Source organism: Paramormyrops kingsleyae, chromosome 5 (assembly GCF_048594095.1).
Source record: "Paramormyrops kingsleyae isolate MSU_618 chromosome 5, PKINGS_0.4, whole genome shotgun sequence".
Classification (NCBI taxonomy): Eukaryota; Metazoa; Chordata; class Actinopteri; order Osteoglossiformes; family Mormyridae; genus Paramormyrops; species Paramormyrops kingsleyae.
The window spans coordinates 5389653-5416494 of record NC_132801.1 but is presented as its reverse complement, the minus strand read 5'-3'; the positions used below and the strand labels follow the sequence as shown (position 1 = coordinate 5416494).

The 26842-nt window shown below is 49.1% G+C and overlaps 2 protein-coding genes across 3 annotated transcripts; one reads left to right on the top strand and one right to left on the bottom strand.

Annotated features, from left to right (window-relative positions):
- Positions 1–593: 593 nt before the first annotated feature.
- On the bottom strand, positions 594–1904 carry cox19 (cytochrome c oxidase assembly factor COX19). Its single transcript, XM_023844439.2, has 3 exons — positions 1766–1904; positions 1295–1406; positions 594–843 (listed from the first exon to the last, which is right to left on the bottom strand). Exons 1-3 carry the CDS (start codon positions 1845–1847, stop codon positions 762–764), a joined length of 276 nt encoding a protein of 91 aa, XP_023700207.1. The 5' UTR covers positions 1848–1904; the 3' UTR covers positions 594–761.
- Positions 1888–26632, top strand: LOC111860602 (arf-GAP with dual PH domain-containing protein 1). 2 transcript variants are annotated; one of them, XM_023844436.2, is made up of 12 exons: positions 1888–2000; positions 2926–3096; positions 10401–10531; positions 11875–11966; positions 15486–15568; positions 20075–20187; positions 20711–20857; positions 22008–22091; positions 22214–22276; positions 22849–22920; positions 23303–23531; positions 25252–26632. In XM_023844436.2, the coding sequence occupies exons 2-12, from the start codon at positions 3006–3008 to the stop codon at positions 25278–25280; spliced, it is 1134 nt and encodes a 377-aa protein (XP_023700204.1). In that variant the 5' UTR covers positions 1888–2000; positions 2926–3005; the 3' UTR covers positions 25281–26632. The 2 variants fall into 2 exon arrangements, with proteins under 2 accessions (XP_023700204.1, XP_023700203.1); XM_023844435.2 differs by lacking the exon at positions 1888–2000 and adding an exon at positions 2698–2731.
- The last annotated feature ends 210 nt before the right edge of the window (positions 26633–26842 follow it).

Below are 26842 nucleotides of genomic sequence, written 5' to 3'. Positions count from 1 at the left end.
TTCCATGCCCTTTATCCATCCATCCATCCATCCATCCATCACTGCTTATTCAGTATTGGGTCACTGTAAACCTACCACAGTCTCAAGGGTGCCGTGTGGTTCAGTGGTTTGGGCCACTGTGTTTGTGATCGGAAGGTCGCCAGCCTGAATCCTATGAACAGCAGAGTGACCACACTCCTAGTGCCCCCCCTCCGTGCTCAGACCCCAAGCTTCACTCTCACCCCTAAACATGTTTGTATGCCTTAGAAACAAAGGGGGGCAAAATGGGGTATTCGAAAAAATGAACACGTTGCAATATACCTGTTCTAGTGCTTATGCAAATTTATGGCAAATAAAGCTTCATTTACATTCAAAAGAACTTGACTTCACACCCTGAGAGATGGCAGTCTATGGCAGGGCAGAAACATGCGTGGTGAATTCAGTCATTTCAGCAAACTGCATGTTTCTGGACTGCTGTAACTGGAGAAAGCCACACAGACCCACAGAGGACAGGATGCAAACTCCACACACTGTTACATACGCCTGTGTTCTTAGTTTCTCCCAAAATGCACTTTGACTGTAAATCCATTTCAAATCATGCACACAAGTCAATGTTTACAAAGTGTAATAAATTTATTTTACACGATAAATGTACATTATATACAAAACCATTATTCCCTGACGATCACTTTGTTCTTGTGGTTACTGTAAGGTTGTAATGTATTTATTGAGGACACATGAGTCCTGGGTATCCATTGGAGCGTCCATCACTCAGAGTCCCTTCAGTGTTTGGGCTCTTCACCGGACTGGTTCAGCAGGTCTTTGAAACCAAGCTTCTCCAACGGTTCCTTGGCCATCAGCTGCCTGTACACGGGTGTGAGATGTTAATTCAGGCTGCTCAGTTGTCCATTACAGAGCTAGACACTGGAGGTGTCTCAAAGTCAAATATTTTAACCGACCAGTTACGACTGTAGTCTGCGCATGACGACACAAATAGCATAAGGCGGTACAGCGTCCTTAGGTGTTACTTTATTAAGTTTAGACATAATGTATCAATAAGGAACAAACGCCATATCTAACACACACAAAATATTTCATATTAAATTTGAAATTTCATATTAAACCATTTGAATGTGAAAATAATATATTATTACACGACAAGAGTAGCATTTAGGCCTATTTCATAATAGGGACAGCGCAGATGGTCAGACCAGTTTGACGATCTGATTCGCCGGCCCTGCATTGTTTTACATGACTCCAACAACCTGAAATACAATGTAAAATAGGTCATCCAGTTAGGACAGTTTATATGTACCTCTCCATCCGACACTCCAGGTAGTTTTTGGACTGCATCCGGCACATGGAGCTGTCGTACCTGTTGTCTTTCAAGCACTCCATAAATACTTCTTTGAATTTTTTACATTCCCCTGGAATGACAATATCAAGACAATGCACACGCCCTGTTTCAATCTGCGTACCTGAGATTACAAAATAATTAAACCATTAAATCCATTTAAAAATATTAAATGTAGTTCATCAACTTCATTTCCCACTTGGAATTTACGCAGCTGCCGAAGCTAGTCAGCGGCGCTTTGTAACCAGCGAACAGACTGGACACTGAGAGTCTAAAGTAAGCTTTCGGCGCCGGGGCGATGCTCAGCTCAGCCCGAGCCCTCCGGTACCAGGTCCCGCTGCGGAACCCAGTCCGGCCGCCCCGCCCGTAATGCCGGGAAAGTCCTGCAAGCTCTCTTACACAACCACCAAATGTACGAAACATGGGACTCACCCAAGTGATCTAGAGGAAATGCCCCTTTGTCGGGCGGTCGGGGTGTGAACGACTTGTTTCCAAAATTCATAGCAGTCGACATTTTCCCAGATTAGGAGGACAGTCACCCCCAAAGCACCTATAATGGTCCGCAGTGGTGACGAACAGAAAACAAGGTCAGACAAAATAATCAAGTAAAGATCCTCGTCTCGGTAATCCATTAGTTGTTAAAGTGATATTACAACAAAAATGTCAGGTGAGTCTTTTATTCATTGCTGACAATATTGTCGGGAAATGTCATTGTCAAGAACATGCACGTGAAAAGTGGGCTGTCCTAATTATTTATTACTATTTAGTATTTATTTATTTGTTTGTACTACGACAGTGCGTCTGAGGTAACGCCTGTACTTACAGGACGTTCTGTAATAAATTAACGTATTTTAATCAAACTCAGAAGGCTGTACATGGAATTATATGCATAGATTAATAAATTAATTAATTCCTGTGTGTATATCTCTGTGTGTGTATTATAATATAGCGGTCTGAAACGTTATTAATTTAAAATCACATCTAAAACTGTCGCCCAACATACTTTTTATATGTATAGGAGTTGTGTTGCTGTACTTCATATGTTCTAAATTGTAAGGTCATCATGAAACTTAGTTTGAAAGAAATGTAGCCATACGGTCCACTATAAAATGCAGAACATAGGTTATGCCAATGTAGCGTTTTCATGCATCCAGGAAAAGCGAAAGCAGATATAAAAGCTGAACTTGTGAGAGCTGCTGCGGTCATACTTCGTTGAATTTGAGGTCTTTCCCCAAGGAAGGTGTGTCTGACGGTATAGGACCGGAGCGACCGCTGGAGGTCTCGCCTTTACTGCAATAACTATCAGGAGGGAGAGATAGAGCGAGAGAGATAGAGATAGAGAGAGAGAGAGAAAAAGAGAGAGAGAGAGAGAGAGAGAGAGAGAGCGGGGGCGCAAAGGTAAGAGAAATATCGGTGCTCGCTGGAGACACCAACAGAGGCAGTGACAAGCTAGTGATTTTCTTTTCTCGATCGCATTGGATATTATTATTATTATTATTATTATTATTATTATTATTATTATTATTGTCATTACATGCTATCGGCTTCAATACGCGCTGACGTTAAGCAGCATTCGGTGTCTTGCTGAGCAGAGGCACGATACGCTGTTATCAGAAGTGACCAGTGATCCTGGACCAAGCCCCCTGGATCCAGCGGGATACCGATAAACAGTATGAGCGGCGAGCAGGAGAAGAACCAGCGGCTTCTGCAGGATCTCCTGAAGAGAGCCGGCAACGGCACATGTGCGGACTGCGGCTTTGCAGGTGAGGTCCCCCCCCCCCCACCGGAGGAGGAGAGACGGGGTGGGAAGGTGATGTGTCCTCCATAAAGCCCCCATCGTGGTAATACTGAATGTTAACAGCGCGTCTTAAAGGCCGCTTCAGGGATGAAGGCGGATTGCGGAGCTGCGCCCGGCGGACTCCCCCTCTGCCGGCAGCCCGTACTTTCCAATGATGCCTTTGCCATGCACATCTATAGCCTTCTCTGTTCGACCGGCCTTAGGCGCTTTTATCTTACATATTGGCCGCTTCCTCTCTGAGATTTTTTAGCCTGCGTGAGGAAATACTTTTTACTGCAGTAAGCAGTGGTCAAAACGATCATCTTCAATGAATAATAAAATGGTTACCTGATTGAATAATCGCCAAAACGCAATAGTGATGGTAATACATTTCGTTGAGGGCTAATCGACTGTCGCATCAAGGTCTGCAGTTCCGGATCACACTTTAAGTTGATATTTTCGGTCACAGATGCCCCGGCTTGTCAGTGTGAGCCGGTGAGTAGGGAGGCGTATCTGGGGGTTGGCGGGCGAAGCGCAGCGAGGCGCTTTATTTTACTACAAGATATAATGTTACAGGCTGCACGTGTTCCGTTTAAGTGATGCCGGTCATTTACACATCGTGACCGCAAAAATATGGAGAAGTGCTGTTTCTGTGCTGATGCACTTTGTTAGTTTGCTTAGTTTTTTCTGAGTTGTCCGACTGTCAGCTTCACACACTTTTCTGCGCAAAGAGGTGGTGAAGTGTGTGTGTGTGTGTGAGAGAGAGAGAGAGAGCCATGGTGTGTGATATGATGGACATTGGAGGAAGAGTAGGTATTATGACAAGTGTGGACAAAATGGTGTAACTACATCACAGGGGATATTCCCGTCATACTGACTGTCAAAATTGATTCTGCTGTTTAAGCAGTAATTGGTTAAGATACAGTAGGTGAGAACAAACCAAACATAAGACACAGCACTCTTGTGAAAGTCACTCCTGGGCATTTTGACTTGCCTGTCATTCAGTGGAAATCGCAGAGGGAGGCAAACCCTAGTGATGGCCACTGGCTCTCAGGTCTCTGGGTGACCTCACCATGTGAGTCAGACATGACCAATCAATAGGTGTCAGCGGCTTCACTATGTAAGTTGAGTATCATGCCTGCTTGTAGAAAAGGGTCGAAGCCTACAGAGACAAATTTTAATTCCTTTCGAACATAGAGCATATATATCAATGTTTATGTAGCACTGTTCTAGTGGACCCAGAACCAAGGGTATAGATTTGGGTTTGGACAGCCGGGACATGTAGCTACCAATATGGTGGGAGTTCCGTGGGGATTGATTTGGTCCCTACCAGTGCTGAAACCAAACCTACTCCCTTGCCCAGAATTTAAAATGCAATAAGGATATCACGTCACATCTGCTGACTGGACCAAAGCTGTTATTAAACAATGCAGCTCAGCCATGTTGTAAATGATGCATGATGTGAAAATGAGAGATGAATTAAGGCGTAATATTTCCGCAGCATTGTCTCCCTGGTGGAGGGCCAGGCTGTCAGGACACTGGCCTGCAATGAGTTTGCTTCCTCTGTGATCGGCCAGTTGTAATCAGCCCTGGGTTTAACACCAGCAGATTGGGGAACAAAAGTGACCTGCACACTAGCTTTATTTATTTATTTCCCCTCTGAATCGCCATGGTAACAATAAAAAAAAAAAAGCACTTTTATTACTGAACCCACGAGGTGCAAACTGTTAGCCCGTCTAAGCAGGTGCCGTCGTACCATTGAGTCATCATCCCCATCACCTTCGTCATCCTTGTCTTCCTCCTCCCTGCATTTGCACCTGACGAGTGTGATTCACTCGGACCGGTGCCTCTTTTCTTTTCTTTTTCTTTTGCCAGGTTCAGTCCTGCCCATCCATCCGCGTGATCACATGCTTGTGAGACGGCAAGTCGGGGCATGGGCGAGCCTACCTAAGTGTCAGGAGGGAAGAGTGGCTGCTCTGCCCGGCCCTCACGCTCTGCCCGGCCCTCCCGCTCTGCCCAGCCCTCACGCCCTGCCCAGCCCTCCCGCTCTGCCCGGCCCTCCCGCTCTGCCCGGCCCTCCCGCTCTGCCCGGCCCTCCCGCTCTGCCCAGCCCTCACGCCCTGCCCAGCCCTCCCGCTCTGCCCGGCCCTCCCGCTCTGCCCGGCCCTCCCGCTCTGCCCGGCCCTCACGCCCTGCCCGGCCCTCCCGCTCTGCCCGGCCCTCCCGCTCTGCCCGGCCCTCCCGCTCTGCCCGGCCCTCACGCTCTGCCCGGCCCTCCCGCTCTGCCCAGCCCTCCCGCTCTGCCTCTGAGGCAGCAGAATCCTTTGCCTGCTGGGTGTCGGGCAGCTCGCCCAGCGTTTGGCTCGATGCCAACTCTAGAATTCAGATCTGCATCCGGTCCCACCACGGCCATCTCCATTCACCCCCCCCAACCCCACAGAAGGCTCTGCCCCTCCAAAGTCAGGCCCCGCCCCGCCACAGCTGGCTCCACCCCCTATTACCAGGCCCCACCCCCCACGATCAGGCTCCACCTCCTGTTGCACTACCTCGGAGAAGTCCCCTAAGTTTTACTGCTATCTATCAGACATTATTATATTGATTATTATTATTGGTTATTATTGTTATTTCAATCACACGTCATCCACCTCGAGCAGTACACAGCTGAAATGAGCCTGGAACCTATCCCAGTCCGTCACGGGGCGCGCGATGCCCAGTCCGTCACGGGGCGCGCGATGCCCAGTCCGTCACGGGGCACACACTCGGATGCACACACACTATGGGTCTTTCAGAGACACTCACACAGAGCCGTGGGGATCCAAAGCCAGAGCCCAGGACTCACCATGGGACTCTGTCATTATACAACTGTGTCACTTACCGACGGAATGAAGGTCCGTACTTTGCATACAGGTACATCGGCGCTCCTTCCGCATCCAAGCCTGGTAGGGATTGGGGCAGCTGGTAGCTGAGTGCTTACAGGCGCAGCCTTATATGTTGAAGGTGGTTGGTTCAAGTCCCTCAGGTGCTTTAGAATGTGCTACTTAACCTGAGTTGCTCCTGTAAAATATCCAGCTGTATAAATGAGCATAGCCTGCAATCTATATAGCTGTCCTTAATCACTATGCCCCCTACTGCCCTGTGTTGTTACATGCAGACATTTATTGTTACATACTGCCTTGGCCTGTAGATCATAGAAAGGCGGTTTCTCCTGGATGGACATCTCTCAGAACCAGTGTTATTTTTGTTCCTGGCCCAGTTTACCAAAGTGGACCTAGAGTGATGTTCTTTCAGACACCTGGGAGAATGAAGTAGCAGGTCACTGCCACAGGATGGGTGGGTGTTTGTTCAGGGCAGCTGAGCTGGCCGATTCAAGAGAGAAGAGGCAATAGTCATGGATTAATTAATCACTTAATGATCTTGTTATTGTGAATGAATCAACTGATCTGACGGTGTTTTTTGAGTAATTCTTCTGGAAATTCTCAACTGCAACAACATATAAAAATAAAGAGGCATGTTTGCATGTTTGTTATGGGTCACATGACATTTCAGTATTAGTATCAGTATCGAGATTGGTATCGGTATCAGATACTGGTATCAGTATCAGCTCTGGTTTGAGTATGACAGTCAGTGTCGGGCAGCCATATGAAATCAGCGTGAATTCCTGAGCAAATGAGTTCAGCTTAAAAAGCTTTGCGCTGCAGCGAGTCCGGCTGCCGCAAGTGTCCCTTGCTCCAGGAAACTCCAGCTTCAAAGGTTTGGAAGGTGCTTGTCTAGAATTAACAGTAAAAAAAGGCTGTAATGCTTCAGGTGCTGTGTAGCTTCCTGGCTTCGACTGCTGTGTGTTTGGCTGAGGGGTTGTTGGTTCAAATCCCTTTGGGGCAGTGTGATTTTTGTGTTGGGCTCTTACATGAAGTCTGTGACGTCCGTACTGTTCCCGGGACTGTCTGACTGTGGTTTCTCAGAATGATACATTCCTTTGGATAAAGTCTCTGCTAAATAAACAACATGTAAGCGTTTGATTTGGATCAAAGGTTAATGAGCAGTTAGGCAGAATTTCCTACTGCGGCATTCACAGTCTTTAAAGTTGGCTAACTCTAGCTCTCTGCCGCTCCTTATTCTAACTCCTTGATCAAAGTTCAATAACTGCTGGAAATTTTGCACTGATAAGCAGAATTCCTTCGGCATTGCCGCTGCCAGCTTGGCACTTGATTGGCTGCGTGTCTCTCAGTTGGATGGAGACTCCAAAGGGCCCTCAGCCATTGGCTGGAAATTTGAAGGCCTCACCATTGACAAGAGAAGTGAGGTAGCCAATCAAAGCTGTTTCACAGAGTTCAGGGATGCAGGGGCAGTAAAACTTAATATAACAAACCAAAATACAAATTAGTTATGCCTGTGTTTCTCTCCTCCCAGCCATGATAGATGGTTTCCATTAATGCAGTATTTTTACCCTTCAATTGTGATCAGAGGCTTATGGGTAAAGAAATGAAACACCAAAGTTCACACCCACCCACGCACGTGTGCATAAATACTCACACCGAAGAATGAATGTGACCAATGTGGCTTTTAGTCTCTGCTCTGAGCGTATTTAGGAAACTGTCAGTAAGGCTGTCTGATTCTCCAGTGATATGCTATCTACAGTGCAAATGCAAAGGCTGCTGCGTGTAGGTCTGCGTGCTTTGCATTGGTGGTGTGTGTTTGTATGCGTGGTCTGCATGGGTGGTGTGTGATTATATATGCGTGATCTGCATGGGTGGTGTGTGTTCGTATGCATGGTTTGCATGGCTGGTGTGTGTTCGTGGTGTGTGTTTGTATGCGTGGTCTGCATGGGTGGTGTGTGTTTGTATGCGTTGTCTACATGGGTGGTGTGTGTTTGTATGTATGTGTGGTCTGCATGGGTGGTGTGTATTTGTATGCGTAGTCTGCATGGGTGGTGTGTGTTTGTATGCGTGGTCTGCATGGGTGGTGTGTGATTATATATGCGTGATCTGCATGGGTGGTGTGTGTTCGTATGCATGGTTTGCATGGCTGGTGTGTGTTCGTGGTGTGTGTTTGTATGCGTGGTCTGCATGGGTGGTGTGTGTTTGTATGCGTTGTCTACATGGGTGGTGTGTGTTTGTATGTATGTGTGGTCTGCATGGGTGGTGTGTATTTGTATGCGTAGTCTGCATGGGTGGTGTGTGTTTGTATGCGTGGTCTGCATGGGTGGTGTGTGTTTATATGCGTGGTCTGCATGGGTGGTGTGTGTTTATATGCGTGGTCTGCATGGGTGGTGTGTGTTCGTATGCGCGGTTTGCATGGGTGGTCTGTGTTCGTATGCGTGCACACACGTGCACACGGTCTCTCTGACTGCACTATGCGTGTGAGCATTACCCCGAGTGTACATGGGAGTGACTCTGGTGCGAAGGCGTGGTATGTCACTTATAACCACCACGGAGGTCCACGTCAACTCATCCGCGATTGGTGGTGTTTGTAGCCTGCGATCACATGACCCAGGCAGTGGCATAGAAGCGGACGTCCAGGCATGAGGACGTGTGACTGCGTTGGTATCCAGCGATGACCCCAGTCCTAGGCGATCATTGACATCCTGAATACAAATAAACATTCGGCCCAAAATAAACACTCAGCGCCACTCTGCAGCCCCCCCAGTCTTACACCACGCACCCGCTTCCCACTCCAGCATGATGCACTGAAATCTCCCCAGTCCCAAACCAATATAACATTGCGCAACTTTCGGAATCCTACACTGGGCTGACGGCAGTGGAGTAAGTTGACAATGACATGTCAGTCGCAGATGCTGTGCCCATTTTTTACATTTCAGCATATTTCTCTCACTGTTTACAGTACAGACTGAGGCGTTTTTTTTAAGGAACTTCTCTCTGAACATTGACAGCATCTCTCCTCAGTCGCACTGGCCTCTCAACCCTCTGCTACAAGAGCTGGGCACACAGAACCCCCCCCCCCCCCCAAAGCCATTTGCCTTTCATGCCAGCCGTCTGCGGTGCCCCCATCTAAGAAACAAGCTGTGTCCATTAGTGGCTGCATGATCAGCTCAGGATGAGGTCATTTACATACCATTTCAAGACTTAGGGGACCTCGCGCAGAAATCACAGCGTCTGTTTCCTGTTCCTCTCTCACTGATACATAATACATACTTTTTAATGAAGAGAAATATGTCTCTATCGATCCCTGATATAGCTGAAGTTTCTCTCCTCTCAAGCCAAAGCAGTGCAATACATAATCAATGTCGAAACACACACACATGCGCACACAGTGAGCATCCAGTGTCTGCAGACCCCCATTCCAGTACACTGCACTTTTGTATTTTTTCCATTCACGTCTTAATCTGCGCACTCCATATGACATCATTTGCCATACGTCATCGTTTGTCACATGGGGCAGCATGTGGGTTAGGTCGCTGAGCCTGTGACTGGCAGATTGCCTGGTTGAACCTCAGCAGAATCGTTGCATCTCGGGGGGGGGGGGGTCTTTGAGAGGGACTTAACCCCCTGATATACTCCAGGGGCGCCGGACCAATGGCCTGAGCAGGCGATCCGATCCCAGGCAGAAAGTACCGGTCACGCCCATGGCAGTACGTAGCACAACTGGTTACTATAGCGACCAAAGCTGCAACGTGTGTGAGGTCTCTGGGGGGGGGGTTGAATCCTGCAACCTCCTGTTGTCAAGCAGTGCTTCCCGGCTCTGGGCGGGGCCTGTCGCCATAGAAACCACGCGGTAGGTACTTACGCGCTAGTGCAGCATCAAAACCAAGTCGCGGCCTTCTGCCGTATCTGCCAGCCGGGATCGAATTACCAAAATACATTATAATCATACACTACGCCCAAAGTCGTTTCCAGCGGTGCGAGAGGAATCCCCGCCAGCAATAGAATCACACATGAATCACATCCGTGTCTCTGGACCAATCAGGTGAACATTTAGATGTTCCCTTTTCCTGTTCTGCCAGTCGCTGCAGATTTGCTTGGCTGACTTACATATTTCCGTGGAAATGAGCATTAAGGACAAGAGCTCATTAACGTAACACTGAAATTCGCCATTTGAGACGGAAACAAGCAGTCAGTGTTTTTCCTTAAACAATGGTTAACGTTAAGCTGGGTGGCAGTAACCAAACTGAGACAACAGGTGGCGTAGTGGTTAAAGTGACGTAGGTGAATTGCGCATACAAGCTCGGCATCAGGCCCCTGAAAATGATCCTTTGACGGCCAGAGTGTTGTTTGTCTGAGGGGGTATCCTTCATTGCCCCGGCAGTGACCCCTGTGTCGTCCCCCCTTCCCCCAGACCCTGACTGGGCGTCGCTCACCCTGGGTGTATTTGTGTGTCAGAGCTGCTCCGCCTTCCACAAGGCCTCGCCGAACATCAGCAGGGTCAAGTCCTTGCTTCTGGAGCCTTGGCAAGCCAGCGAGGTCGAGGTAAGGTCTCCTTCTCTGTCACTCTCCTTTCCATTCCTCTGCTTCCCCTTAAAGGAACTGACGCAGAAAAGGCGTAGATTTAGGTATGGATGGTAGGCACACATTCCGACCAATATTAGGGGGGCCCCGTATGTGTTTAGGGGGGCGGGGGCTTCCAGGCCGATTTGGTCCCCTACGCCCTTGTGATGACCAGGTCAACAGGGGACATCCAGGTCAAAATCAGAATCCTTTTACTCACCAAGTACAAGAAGGACAAGGAATTTGTTTCGGTGCAGGTAGTGACATGAAGTGTACAATTAAACATTATAACAGTCAAGACAGAAGTACAAAAGTCTATAAACTGAATTTAAGTAGTAGTAGTAGTAGCGTGCAAATAATAAGTAAATGTACAAAGTAAGGTCAGATAAACATCCATCCATCCATTTTCCAAACCGCTTATCCTTCTGGGTCGCAGGGAGGTCAGACAAACAGCTTTGGGATATGTGCAAAAAAACGTCTTTACAGTGTTTACAGTGTTTACAGCCTTTACAGTACTTCTTACATCTTGCAGTGGGTGCCGATAGTGCAGTGAGCTCCTCACAGGCCTTTCTTTAGGAGGGCTATGGTCTGCAGATAGGACTGTTCAGCTGGCGATCAGGGCTTTTACTCTCAGCTGGGTAAGAGAACCCAGCGGGGCGCCAGGGGGCCAGCCTGAAAACGACAACGTTTATCACATACTGCTGATAAACTACAGGCGATGAAGGGTTAACTGCTTTCTGTAGACGATGCTGAATATTTTTTTCTGTATTGCTGCAAACACAGACCCAGCAGGGACACCCAGGCTGGGGGCTGGCAGGGGGGAGACACAGGGAAGGATGTACGGGGCGGAGAGTCTCCATGGCTGCAGTTACCGGGCAACCCTACAGCATCGCAGCATCTCATCCCCCCCACCACCACTGTGCTGAAAACAGCTGCTGAGCATTTAGCGAATGAGATGGGAGGAAATGAACAGAGCGGGGTGAAGGAAAAGAGGGAGGGAGGGAGGGTGTCAGATGCCAGCCAATCAGAGTGTTTATTTGATCGTTAGCTGCGTGTTTGCATGTCCAGTCCAGTGATCCTCCATTACGATGCTACACTAGTCACTGTGGACCAGCAAGTGGCCGGGGTCAGATCCCTTCACACTGTCTGTGGTGTTTGTATGGCGATGGGTGACCCCACAAGCCTTAACCGGCTGCTGTCGGATTTATGTTTGCATCACACTCTGGTAGGATCTGGGCTGGGCTCTGTTTTGCCAGTTCCTCAACCGCGGTGCCCCCTGTTGGCTGCCGGTTGTAACACCTCTTCTCCCCTTCTGTGGTTTACAGTTCATGGCCTCAACCGGGAACGACGCAGCGAAAGCCAAGTACGAACAGAAGGTGCCGCCGTTTTATTACCGGCCCACACACACCGACAGCCAGTGAGTTTCCGGGCCTTTCCATCTCACTGTCTGCTACAAAAAGGGGGGCATCTCCAGACAGGAAGTGCTCTGTTCGGCCAGTTAAACCATAAGAAACTTTTCAAATGGGAGTCGGCTAATAAGCCCATTTGGCTGGATTTCGGTATGTAATACAGTCGATCCATCTTCCATGCCACTGTGGAACCTGGAGCCTGGGTTAGGAAGCACAGGCCTGCATGTCCCTGCCAGCATCTCACTGGACAGAGACTAAGTTTAAACTAAACCTGACTGTTTCTTTTTTAATTTGGGAGGAATCATAAAACACTGACAGGGAGAACCAGCAAACTCCACAAGGTCTCAGCCAGGGGCAGGATTCAAAGCCCCAGCCAGGAGGAGTGAGACCAGTCCTGGGGGGGCCCGGGTGGGAGGGGTTGAGCGTCACGGGGACCTGGTGGAAGTAATGCACAGCTGGCATGTGTGAGACCTGAGCTGAGAGGAACTGTACTTTCTCAGTCACGCTACTCAGAATTTCAGACCTGAAGCTGTTCTCTTTGATCTGATCTGAATGCACTTTCCCGTCTCTGTTGATTTAATACAGCAGCCCTGTGACAGAGAATTGCCCACCTTGCTGGTGCAAATCCCACCCAAAGAAACCCTTAACTGTGCAAAGGCAGTAATTATGGTACACTCCTCAGACACACTCCTCTGACACACTCATCAGACTCACTCCTCTGACACACTCCTCAGACACACTCCTCAGACACACTCCTCAGACATACTCATCAGACTCACTCCTCTGACACACTCCTCAGACACACTCCTCTGACACACTCCTCAGACATACTCCTCTGACACACTCCTCAGACACACTCCTCTGACACACTCCTCTGACATACTCCTCTGACACACTCCTCAGACACACTCATCAGACTCACTCCTCTGACACACTCCTCTGACACACTCCTCTGACACACTCCTCAGACACACAGCTGCGCATTTACGGCGTTTCGGTTATGCTGATGGTTGAGGATGCTGGCATCCGAGGGCAAAAGCGCTGAAGGTCGACACCTGTGACGCTTGCAGGAGATTTGGCCGCGACGGTCCGAGCAGCATAAGCGTGCTTCACGCGTGACCGCGTGTGCTCGTGGGTAATTTGGCAGCCCCGTAAGTAATGTCAAGGCTGCCACCTGCGTATGGCTTTGCTCCTGCCGAAACACGCCACATGCCACTTGGAGGAAAAAGGGGAGGGGCCAAGGCTGGTTGTGCCTGATTTTATCCAATGGCTGTTAAAGTCCCAGTTATGAACTGCCTATACAGCCCGCCCCCCCCCTAATTTGCACCATAATGCTTGGTCAGTAAGTGGGGGAATGATTAAGGAATGACCCAAACTGCATCAGGATTTACCCCCGTAGGACAGAGGGTACATAAAACCCAAACTGCTCTGGTAGGCTCTCAGGAGCACCAAAACTGTCGAATTGTAGCACAATGTGTTTCAAATCGCAGTGGTCAGTCTATCCCTCCGAGTGAGTCATTATCTGGTGGGCATGCTTTTGTTGTTGAGCGGATAAACGGCTTTTGATAAAGGTGAGACCTAAATAGTTGCTGCTCAGTGCAGAAATGCATTAAGAGGAATAATGGCTGCAGCTCCGTTACCGAGGCGACGGTTCCATCGCTGTCACGCTGAAATATTACCCACCAATCACAGGATTGGGAAGCGGCCTGCAGTCAGGAAGCGGCCCATGATTGGGAAGCAGCATGCGGTCAGGAAGCGGCTTATGGTCAGGAAGCGGCTTATGGTCAGGAAGTGGCCCATGACTGGGAAGCGGCCTTCGGTCAGGAAGCAGCCTGCGGTCAGGAAGCGGCCCATGACTGGGAAGCGGCCTGCGGTCAGGAAGCGGCTTATGGTCAGGAAGCGGCCTTCGGTCAGGAAGCAGCCTGCGGTCAGGAAGCGGCCCATTACTGGGAAGCGGCCTGCGGTCAGGAAGCGGCTTATGGTCAGGAAGTGGCCCATGATTGGGAAGCGGCCTGCAGTCAGGAAGCAGCCCACGGTTAGGAAGTGGCCCATGACTGGGAAGCGGCCTGCAGTCAGGAAGCAGCCCACGGTTAGGAAGTGGCCCATGACTGGGAAGCGGCCTGCAGTCAGGAAGCAGCCCACGGTTAGGAAGTGGCCCATGACTGGGAAGCGGCTTGCGGTCAGGAAGCGGCTTATGGTCAGGAAGCGGCCCATGACTGGGAAGCGGCCTGCGGTCAGGAAGCGGCTTATGGTCAGGAAGTGGCCCATGATTGGGAAGCGGCCTGCAGTCAGGAAGCGGCCCACGGTTAGGAAGTGGCCCATGACTGGGAAGCGGCTTGCGGTCAGGAAGCGGCTTATGGTCAGGAAGCGGCCCATGATTGGGAAGCAGCCTGCGGTCAGGAAGCGGCCTGCGGTCAGGAAGTGGCCCATGATTGGGAAGCGGCCTGCGGTCAGGAAGCGGCCTGCGGTCAGGAAGTGGCCCATGATTGGGAAGCGGCCTGCGGTCAGGAAGCGGCCCACGGTTGGGAAGTGGCCCATGACTGGGAAGCGGCTCATGGTCAGGAAACGGTCAGGAAGCTGCCCGTGGTCGGGAAGCAGTCTATGACCGGGGCTGTTTCAGCCCCTTTGTACCCTATAAGGCTCATGGCGTGAGAAGTGGCATCCTGACGTGCAGGAAGCGCCAATATGGCGACGGAATGGTTGCCCCCTGCCCACACGTGACCTTAGCGGTGACATGTCTGCCATGGAGCAGAGAACGGCACGAAGCCTCCAGGTGTGGCAGTACGCTGCCAGCTCGTGTTCAGCGGCCATTTGGCATTTTACCACCGGTGACATATTTACCGGGGCTGCCGCCCCCCAGGACTGAAGGTCTGGGCTTATACACAGTTTGGGGGGAGGCATTTTATGCAGCTGAACGACCAAAACCACTTACGGCATGCTTGCCCTTTTCCTGAAAAACCGGTTTTGTGAGTTGTGCCGCTGTGGCGGGAGTCGGCCAGTTGATCACCCTCACAGAGTTTCTGGGGCGCCCTGCGGGACAGCAGTAATGATAGGGAACTTAGCAGCCTGCAGAAACGGAATCAGAACTCTGTGTTTCTTTATACCCACACACAGAGCGCCGGGAAAGCGGATGAAGGGGCGATAGAGGGCACATCCATGCAGAGAGGCAGGAAGACAGATAAGTCTTGAGAATGTACAGAGGGCTTACTGCCTAATGATTATCTCATGAATCTGCAGAACTTGCACCGCTGTGAGAGTGCAGTGTGTTAAAACAAAGGCCCATCGCCCAATCAGGTTTAGACATAGTGCCACCATCCAATCATGTTCTACAGTGGAACAAAGTCACCCAAAAGCTGTTATCCAGTTAATTTCTGTGGTAAAACAAAGGGCTGGTGTTCAATTAAATTCCTGGGTAAAATGAAAGTCCACATGGCCTTCGAATGGGCCCATCGACTGAACAGCTTTGCGGTATCAAATGACTTAAGGGAAGCCCAGTGGGCCTGGCTGAAGCTTGCGGTTCCTTGCAGAGTTCTCCGGGAGCAGTGGTTCCACGCCAGGTACGAGAGGAACGAGTTCATGTACATCGAGAAGCAGGAGCCATACTCAGCAGGTAGGCGCTGCCATCATCCGCCGTCTGGCCACCGGCCGTAGCCCCCCGCCTCATAGAAGCGAGCATGAGCACTTCTACAGAAGCTGCTCAAATCTCCTTCCATCGAACGCTGTTTTGGTCACGTGTTCACACCCCTAACCACAGAGCACTGTGGTTCACATAAAGAGCAACGGGTTTCAAGGGAGAGGTCAGGCCCTCCTCTCTGAAAGGGGGATATTTTCCCCCAGCAAACATCACACATTGCTTGTCTAAAAGGCACTTTTAAACAAACTCAATAGCTATGACTCACACCTCACTTCACGCAAGCATTTTCAGAGGTATTCTGGGTAGCAGACCAATAACTTGTGCTGTAGGCGGCAGTTCAGATGTGTCGTTAATGTCTCTTTCCGGGGTGCCGGCTTTTCCTGTATTTTTTTAGGCTACAGTTTAACTTCCTCAAAAGTGTCCCTGCAGAGTCACCATGTGCCGCTCGAAAGTCCAGTTCCATAACCAGTTTTCATCCAGTGACACCTACAACCCCCCCACCCCCTTTTCAGGGCCCTGCCTGACTTAAAGAAAGAAAGAAAAAAAAACACAGCATTGTTCCGAGTCTAGTGTGACGCACTGAAAGGGCGTATTGTCTGTCTCAGGCCGACACGGGCCGGCGTACCCGCGGGAGGAGATACACCAGGCATCAATCTCTTGTTTTCTCTGTCTCGGCCACCATAAAAACCAAACGCTTTCCACGCCCCGTGTCGGGAACCAGGCTGTGAATTATGGCTGGTCATCACCGTGGTCACAAGCTGTGGGGAACCGGAGATCAAGTTTCAAAGAGGTCTGGAGGTGAATGTAGCTGCGCTCCCAAGTGAAACGACGTTCAAAAGCGTCAAGCGTCTGAGAATGCTTCAGTCGAGGAGGGGGGGGGTAGGGTTAAACATGACACCCGACGTATGAATAACGTGAATCTGAAGGGGGGGTCACCTGACAGGGTGACCATCTAATCCACGCCAGGAGGGACACGACCAGCAACTAAAGGTTTTACAGACTAAGACTGAACGGCTCCCGTGCTCAGCTGAATAGTTCAGTTCTTCTTGTGCTTTGACTGGTTTGTTTCCTTGATTGAAAGACTCATCCAGCTGTTTCATATTAACATTAGTGACACATCCACGATTATAGGAGACCAATCAGCACTCAGCAAGATCTCAGTGCGTGAAATCCGGGTCATTTTAACTGAAATGGCTGTAATGAAACCCTGTTGTAGCTCATAGTGTCGCTGTTGACTTGGATTAGGTCACCCTACCTGCACAGGGAAGTAATGGCTATAATGCTTGGTGCTCTGCCTAGGATCGCCCATCTGCCCACTCACCTACCTGCTGCCATGGTAACGGGCATCAGGAATGCACAACCGGTGGCATTAGTGCTGGTTACCTGTGGCTCTTTCACTGTTATAGTGTACAAGGAGCTAAGTGTGGATCTGTCACTGTTACAGTGTACGAGGAGTTAACTGTGGATCTGTCACTGTTACAGTGTACGAGGAGTTAACTGTGGATCTGTCACTGGTACAGCGTATGAAGACCTGACTGTAGCTCTGTCACTGTTATAGTGTACGAGGAGCTAAGTGTGGATCTGTCACTGTTACAGTGTACGAGGAGTTAACTGTGGATCTGTCACTGATACAGCGTATGAAGACCTGACTGTAGCTCTGTCACTGTTATAGTGTACGAGGAGTTAACTGTGGATCTGTCATTATTGCAGTGTACAAGGAGTTAACTGTGACTCTGTCACTGGTACAGTGTATGAGGAGTTAACTGTGGATCTGTCACTGTTACAGTGTACAAGGAGTTAACTGTGGATCTATCACTGGTACAGTGTACGAGGAGTTAACTGTGGATCTGTCACTGTTACAGTGTACAAGGAGTTAACTGTGGATCTGTCATTATTACAGTGTACAAGGAGTTAACTGTGAATCCGTCACTGGTACAGTGTACAAGGAGTTAACTGTGAATCCGTCACTGGTACAGTGTACGAGGAGTTAACTGTGGATCTATCACTGTTATAGTGTACGAGGAGTTAACTGTGGATCTGTCATTATTACAGTGTACAAGGAGTTAACTGTGAATCTGTCACTGGTACAGTGTACGAGGAGTTAACTGTGGATCTGTCATTATTACAGTGTACAAGGAGTTAACTGTGGCTCTGTCACTGTTACAGTGTACAAGGAGTTAACTGAGGATCTTTCACTGGTACAGCGTACGAAGACCTGACTGTGGCTCTGTCACTGTTATAGTGTACGAGGAGCTAAATGTAGATCTGTCACTGTTATAGTGTACGAGGAGGTAAGTGTGGATCTGTCACTGTTACAGTGTATGAGAAGTTAACTGTGGATCTGTCACTGTTACAGCATATGAGGAGTTAACTGTGGCTCTGTCACCATAACAGTGTGTGAAGAACTAACTGTGGCACTGTCACTATTATAGACTATGAGGAACTAACATGGCTCTGTTACAGAGTACGAGGAGCTAACTGTCGCTGTATGACTGTTATGCATTACTCTCCGTTGGGGTGATGGGGAGTAATGTCCGGCCTAACTTAGTAAATGCCACCTTTTGTTAAGACATGGTGCGGGGCTGATCAAAGGCACGGCCATGTAAATTTGGCCCCCAGCAGGCAAAGCACTCAAACGGTGTTGACGGGCATCACAGTGGCCCTTTGTGCACCCCTGCCTGACAGCCCTGCATCGTGCACAATACGCCTTTGAATGTCAGTGACATGGAACCACCAGGAGGAGGTCACATGGGAGCTGACCACAGCACGGAAGACGGCGGCCCTGTGCGCCGCGTGGTTTCCCCTGTCTGCCCTTTGGTTCCTCGCCTTGCCAGCCGACCTACTGTGGCTTTCTTTCAACACCCAAGGGAGGCAGGCAGAGTAGTGGTGCGTGGGGTTGGGGGGGTGTCTGCGCCTCACCCTCCGTTTCTCTGTCCTTGTTTGGTTCGTATGTGTGCGTAGGGTTAGGATATGACTGGTCTTTACAGTGAGTACTTCTGTATTTCTTCTGTAGTCACTCGTCACGGGGCTCAAACTGAAGCCTAGCCTAGCCTAGCCTAGCTCTTGCTTAACTGGATGATCTCTCTTCCTTTAAACATGGCTCACTATCCAGACTCCACATCTGAGATTCCTCACCATCTACCCCCGTGCCCCACCAGGCTGTTGGATCCAGGGTTGGATTCCACGTCAATCCTCTTAACGCCGTTATTATGAGGTCCAGCAGGTGACTTAGCAGCTAGGAAACCAGCTAGCAGTCAAAACCAGAAGATAGACGTCTTTCACTACCATGATTACTGCCTTCCCCATGGTCAGAGTAGAGGGAGAGAACACAAAGTTCAGGTAAACCAAGCACTTGACAAGCTGAATGTCACCTTTGTCCCTCTTACCGAACACAGATCTGCTTAAGCCCATCTGGCAGCTCATCTCTGACAAACTCGTGAGGGATTTATATTTCAGTGTGACTATTGTGATAGATCTTCCCCTCCAAGTACCACAACATTCTTATATACTTCTCCGTTTCATATTAGCCTGATAAGCCTTCGTTACATTGTCTAAAATACACTGCATCAGCGCATGCGATCACAGGTTCATGCTATAATGCTTATGCTGTTAGTTATGTATGATGCTGCTAGCTATTGCTAAATGCTAATGGGCTTTGACTACCGACTCCTTCCTTGCTTGCTAAGGTGTTTTAAAGGGGGCGGGGCTTTAATTAGACTGTTGGATTTGCTGACAGAAGGGGTGCAATCAGAAGGACTGCGTCAGGGAACCAGTACAGAAAAATGGCTTTTTACAAGGTCCTGGGTCATTAGCTTCGATTGGATCCTTTGTACAGTGTGTTGGGGAGAAGCCCCCCCTCCCCGAATAAAACAGTCCAGTTTCGACTGCACTGGGTTACAGCAGCACTGAGTCACGGTTCCGTATTGGCCGTTACTGCCACAGCTGGCTGCAGATCCGGTCACCCAGGGATTCAGTTACTATGAGATCCACCCCCCCTCACCCCAGGCCATACAAATGAAGTGTACATGTGCAGAGACATGTTAGATGATGAGTCAGTGGTGGGGGGTGTGGTGGGGGGTGGGCATGGGTCTCAGATTGATTTCAGGATTGATCTGGCTCATGGAGGAGGGTATCGACCGGTGATGTCATCCTGAGAGTGAAATCGATGCCCGTGTGTGTGTGTGTGTGTGTGTGAGGCAGATATTCCAGAGGGGAGAGGGATATGAGGGGGTGATAAATTTTACTCTAATTAATTGCACTGCAATAGCTGCTTATAATTAGTCTACTGTACGTCTAGGATCTAAAAATAGACAGAAATGTATTTGATTTCCAGCGATGTGTTAATGTTAATATGCAAGACAGGTTTTGACAGCAGGGGGGTCCCCACTGCGCCAAGAAGGCGGGGTTTGTTGGGGGGGGGGGGGGGTTCGTGTTCCTCCAGACTGCTTCAGATGCCACCACTGTGGCTCATTTCCCACGCAGGGTACCGAGAGGGGTTTCTATGGAAACGAGGCAGAGACAACGGGCAATTCCTGAGCCGAAAGTTCATCCTTTCTGAGCGGGAGGGGATCCTGAAGTACTTCAACAAGCATGACGTGAGTGGAGGCCTGGTCTGTCTGCGGTCGGTACGCCAACGGGCAGCGTGCCAGCAGGGGAAGCCCACACACACACACACACACACACACGCACACACCGTGTACACGGCTTTTAGCCTGTCACTGCGTAAAGGTGTCAGGCCATGTATGCTAAACCTTGCAGCTGGGCATTCACTGGAACCTCGGTGAATTCACTGGAACCTCTGTGAATTCACTGGAACCTCGGTGAATTCACTGGAACCTCAGCGTAGCTGCGCTCATGCCTAGTCGACTCCTTGACAGCCTTGTGTTTGTAATATATTCTTTGTTTAACTTGTACGTCGCTTTGGACAGAAGCATCTCAATAAAGTAAACATGTGTATCTAAAAGAGGAACAGGGTAGAAAAAAAGGCCTTTGAAGAGTTAGTATATCTGACGGCTTGTAGACAGACTGTTCGCTAACAAAGAGGGCTCTGATTGGATGATATCCCATTTGTCCCACCCCCTTCCTAACACATAACTTTGCATGTCTTGGTTTCTGAAGGCGAGGGAACCCAAGGCCTCCATGAGAATCGAGACCCTCAACGCCACCTTCCGGCCAGCAAAAATCGGGAGCCCCCATGGACTCCAGATCACCTACCTGAAGGACAACAGCACCAGGAACATCTTTGTCTACCACGAGGATGGCAAGGTGTGGGCGGGGCACTGGGCAGGCGGCCTCGGGGTAGGGGACGACGGGGAGGTCGCTGTCAGCTGAAAGGCAGGCCTCACATATGAGGGTGTGCCTATGGTCTGAAGACGGCATTGCTGTTGTACCATCGTGTGGGAATTGAAAAAGCAAGAGCGTCTGCTAAGTGAATTAAATATATTGAATACATTTTAATTTAGGCCACTGAGAAGGAAGTTGCTGTTAATACCAATATAAAGGGCTTAAGATGTAAGAGATCACCCACGCAGCCTGCCTTTAAATATCTCCGCTCCATCGTGGCCGTGCCGAGCAGGCAGTCTGAAACTGTTGCCCACCTCGCTCCTCCCGGAGTCCCTTTCCACAGAATGCCTTTTTTTTTTGACGTGTCTGCAAGAAATTTCGCCTTGCGACGGTGAAATCGTTGGACTGCCGCGGCTGGCTGCGCTGGGCCCTGGCTGCGCTTAACAGTGCTTCCGCTGAGGGCGTGGCCTGTAGAATTATGGGTGTGGCCAGTAATCATTTGCATACTGGGATACTGGAGCTGCATATTCACACTGCTGCTGAATATCATTCCTTACGGATGCTTCTGACCTGCTTAATAATAGCGCTCTGTATAGACAACACTGAGAAAGTGAGAAAGCGGCTCCCCCTGTTGGATTCCAGCAGCAGTAGATTGCTAAAAGATAACATTTTTTTCTACTTGGACGTGGCCTGAAATTTCCGATGGAGTATGTCTCATATCTGTTTCATTTTTAAGATTTTCAGTTTTTCAAGAATACTTCCTGCTTTCATCAAGCAGGATGCAGACTGCAGTGATCTTGCACTGATTCATTTATCTGATGCTTTTATCCAAATCAACTTACTGTAAGGTTACAATTTCTACGTCCTCTCTGGGATTCAAACCTTTGCATTGTCAGCACGAGGCTCTACTTGTTGAACTACAGGAGATATTAGGAGTCTTACAATTGGCTATAGGATTTTAATTATTCTTACTCAGTATAGAGACTGGCAATTTAAAGCATGACCTAATCGTGTGGCTGAGGTTTACTGAGCTAATACCTGGAATTATGCTACTGGGGATTGACTGGGTCTCGAACATGCGTGCTGGTTCCGAGTCTCAGTCCTTCATCACCAAACCTCATCTGTCCTACAGGAAATGGTGGACTGGTTCAATGCCATCCGGGCGGCTCGATTCCACTACCTCCAGGTGGCGTTCCCTGGAGCCGGCGATGCAGACGTGAGTCTCCAGCCTCCGGCTTCCCCTCCGCACGCGCCGGCCGGTCAGAGGCTCTCATTCGTCAGCGGCGGCCGCATCTCTGCTGTCTCTCAGTTCACATTGTATTTTTTCTGCTTTCGTAGTTGGTGCCAAAGCTAACAAGAAACTTTATTAAGGAAGGTTTTATGGAGAAGACAGGTCCGAAAGTAAGTCAACCCCCACCCCCCTGCCGTTTGTGTTTGTAAAATTTGCTGCCTCCTCATGAAGTGTTTCAGCGTCTGTGGTCAGGAAGCGGGTCACCTTAGGCAAACGTTCTGTCAGCACCTTCCTGCCTTTGATTAGCTTTCCTTTTGTGGCCCCGGTGAGGTATATTCGCTTTGTGGTTGCGTACTGAAAATCGTAGCTGGCTAGCAGGTTAGCGGAACGTGTCGCTTCAGCATCTCCTAAATAAAGAAGGTGTATCTCTAATATTTAATGCAGTGACTGTTTGTGGTCAATGGGGGCAACCAAACCTCAGGGACCCCATGCAGATGAGTGGCTTGAGTGGTTGTAAACGCCACCGCCGGTTACTGTGGAACAAGCATGAGCCCGACTGCCGGAAGCCATGCGCTACTCGTTCTTCTGTGTTCAGTTACGTTGTGCTATACGTATGTGCGGTGCTCAGTGTGTGAGTTTTAAGGGACGCATTGATGACGGACGTGCTATTTAACAAGCGCCCTCCCGGTTCAACCTACTCACAAACCTCTGTCACCCCCCCCCCCACCCCCCCGACTCCCAGCAAACAGAGGGCTTCAAGAAAAGGTGGTTCACCATGGACGACAGGAGGCTGATGTATTTCAAAGACCCCCTGGTAAGCTGGCAATCCCGAGAGGGACCCGTGTGTCACCCTGGGCAGTGCTGCCGGTCTCCGCGGTGACAGGACGGACGTGCGCTTTCTCTTTCTTTATATGCTTACATCACCCATCGCATCATGCTTACATCACCCATCGCATCATCGCCATCATTCCTCGTCATTGTTCTCCTTCTCTCTTGGGGGCGCCTGGAAATGCAGCTGGACTCTCTGTCCGCCTCTGGGGTGGGGGGGTGGGTCCGCTGTTATGTGTGTCACTTTTAAGGTGACATAGGATGACGTATGTATGTCCGGGGAGCTGCTGCACTGGGGGTTTGGGGTTTGAAACATGATCGATATAACTGGGTGGGCTCTGTGTACCTGCCCCCCCCCCCCAACATAGGACGCCTATGCCCGGGGGGAGGTGTTCATCGGCAGCAAGGAGAACAGCTACGCAGTGCAGGCTGGCCTGCCGCCCTCCACGCAGGGTCACCGCTGGCAGCACGGCATCACCATCATCACCCCGGACAGGAAGTTCCTGTTCGCCTGCGAGACAGAGGCGGAGCAGAAGGACTGGATCGCCGCCTTCCAGAGGGTCATCAACCGACCCATGCTGCCACAGGAGTATGCAGGTACACACACTCATGCATGCAGTCAACACACATGGACATGTGTACTCAAACACACACCTGAATTCATACTGACATATACGATGCACTGTAAAATAGTACAAAATTAATACCCACGACTGTACCTGTCTATGTTAGTCAGTCCGTACCTGTGTGCCTGTCTGTCTGTGGCTGTTTGTACCTGTATGCCTGTCTGTATTTCCTGTATCTGTTTGTGTCTGTACCTGCAACTTTGTGCCTGTCTGTATTTTATATGTCTGTCTCTACCTGTGTGTCTGTCTATATTTCCTGTCTATCTGTACCTGTGTTCCTGTCTGTGTTTACTATCTGTCTGTGCCTGTTTGTACCTGTATGCCTGTCTGTATTTCCTGTATCTCGTTTGTGTCTGTGCCTGTCAGCCAGTCCCTGTGTGCATGTTTCAAGATTCAAGATATTTATACGTCACGTACACAGTTGTACAATGTCTGTCTGTACCTGTGTGCCTGTCTATACCTGTCTGCCTGTTTGTCTGTGCTGTGCCTGTCTGTGTCTGTCTGTACCTGTGTGCCTGTCTATACCTGTCTGCCTGTTTGTCTGTGCTGTGCCTGTCTGTGTCTGTCTATACCTGTCTGCCTGTTTGTCTGTGCTGTGCCTGTCTGTGTCTGTCTATACCTGTCTGCCTGTTTGTCTGTGCTGTGCCTGTCTGTGTCTGTCTGTACCTGTCTGCCTGTTTGTCTGTGCTGTGCCTGTCTGTGTCTGTCTGTACCCGTGTGCCTCTCTGAATTTCCTGTATCTGTCTGTTTCTAAACTCAGTGGCCACTTTATTACATACATGTATCTCATATCTAGAAGGATTGTAACAATATACCACAGTACGATATGTCACAATTAAAAAATGAGGATACACATCGTAGGGGCGTAACAACAGGCACCGTGGGGTGAAATCAGTCATTAAGTTTAAGGCAAAAGGCAGAAGCTCAATTTTGCTTCAAGGTTTTATTTTTGAATTTTGCACTGGAGTTTATAGGACGAATGGAGAATATGGAAAATGAACTGCAAGATAAAAGGAAATGGTTTGCAAACAACTTTTTTGTTAATGCTTTTGCCTAAAAAGGAATGAATAAGAAGTTTTTCCGTCTTATTTTGTTGAATGTGTTGTGAGTGTCGAACTGTGAGCCCCGAATCGTCTCTCGAACCAAATCATGAGTAGACTGCATTGTTTCACTCCTATTATCTAGTATTGGTTAAGGCCCCCTTTTGTCACCAGACATACTTCCAGGCTGTTGTTATGAGCTGTTATTTCACACTTGTGGCTTTCCTGTTAGCTTTAACGCGTTTGCCCATTCCCCTCTGAGCTCTCTGATTGGCTGGGTGTCTTCAGCCAATGAAATGCCGCCAACTGGCTGTTTATTTGCTTATTACATCACGCTCTGTAAACGGTAGGAACTGTAGTGTGTGAAAGTCCCAGGAGAGTAGCTTTCTCTGGCATGAGCAGTCACACCGCATTCAAATGTCTAGTTGAACATTAACGTCTTGTTTGCATTCAGTTACAGCCACATAATTTGTTGTTTGGAGGATCAGACTGATTACATTAACAAGCAAGTTTACCTAATTAAATGGCCATTGAGTGTATGTCCGTCTGTAGCTACACCCCCGTCTGTAGTTATGCCGCTGTCCTACTCCCCTTTCTGATAGACAGACAGTGTCTATGATCTCACCCTCGGCTTCTCTTCTCCCCCTACAGTGGAGGCTCACTTCAAGCACAAGCCTTGAGGGTGTGGATGGGCGGAGGCTGGTGATTGTACTGGGACTGGAGAAGGACCATTCTGTAGCATGAAGACCGGGGTGGGGGGAAGGGGGAGGGGCGTGACAGCTTGTTATCTGGACTCAGGTGACAGGTGACGTTGAAGGATCCGGGGGGGTGGGGGGTTAGTCTGACACCGGTGCTCATGGTGAGCCGGGAGGGGGGGGGCGAGAGCCCAGGAAGGAGGCTGACAAAGCCGCAGCTACGGGGATCTGTTCACCCCACCCCCCCCCCCCCCCCCCGCCAGCCTCATTCTGTCACTGCCCCGTCCTTCCTCTCTGGCATACGATGCCTCCTCTCCACACTGCGCGTGCTCGACCTCAAGATGCGATGGAATGAGTTGTCATAACCTGAAGTTATAGCAGAAAACTAGCCATGACGCACGCCAAGCAGAAGGAGCCATTACAGCCAAAGGGGTCGCTGTCTTGTTTTTAAAAATAAATACCAGTGGCTTTTCTGCACACCACTAATATTTCATAAAAAGGGAATGTGCGTCGGTAGTGGGTCTTACGACACCCCTCCCCCCTTTAAAAACCTTATTGACCTCTGTACAGGGTTGTAATGTAGTCATGCTCACACAGTATTAAATTACTGTGAATCTAGTTGTGTGCTGCTTGCCCACTATTTGCAGTCTTAAAATCGGCACAAACAGTATCATTCATACTATGATTTACGGTCACGGTTCTTAAGATACGTTTAACAGCAGCGCAGTTAGTCAGAAACACGGGCCACGTTTGATAAGCGTTCCTTGTTGTTATGTGTTTTCAACACTAGAGGGCTCAACTCACAACCCCGGAACTACAATATAGGCGAATATAAAGAATTACCAAGTAAATTATGATTTTTATGTAAAGTGGAGACTGAAAGCATTCATCGTGATTAGTGCTTTTGTCGAGATTTATTCTGATACAAAAAACAGATAATTATATAGGACATTATCCCACAGATTCTGACATGTGGCCAGTATTAGTGAAAAAACGTCTAAGCGTTTTTCACTTGTCCCGTTTATTCTGTTTTCTTTAGTAATCTACCATAGAGTCCAAATTATCAAACTCAACGAATGAGTCTTACGTACCGTGGTGTCACGGGGGGATTTAATAACAGGCGATTTACACTTTTTTTGTATGCTTGTTATGAAAGACATAAATACTACGCAACCACCCATATTCTGTTCTCTACTCGGTGCATATTTATTTATTTATTGATAAACATCTTTCCATTCCTAAACTGAAAGAGATTGTGCTAGCGAGAGAAATTATTAAATGCGTACGGCTATTTGGTCCACCAGACAGAATCAATAAAAAGACTAATGGAGAATTTACTTTGGTCATTCCGTGCAATTATTTTCATTCCCGATAATGTAAACACTCGTTTCATTTCAAGGCAAAGATATAAGTTCTGTTGACACTGATGGTGCATTTCCGAGGGCTGGAGCGGCGGCGAATGTTTTTCATATCCGGATGAGCGGCAGGGGGCGCTATGCGTTCACTAATCCAGCTCCGCACAGCAGCCGATATTTCGTTATAATTAT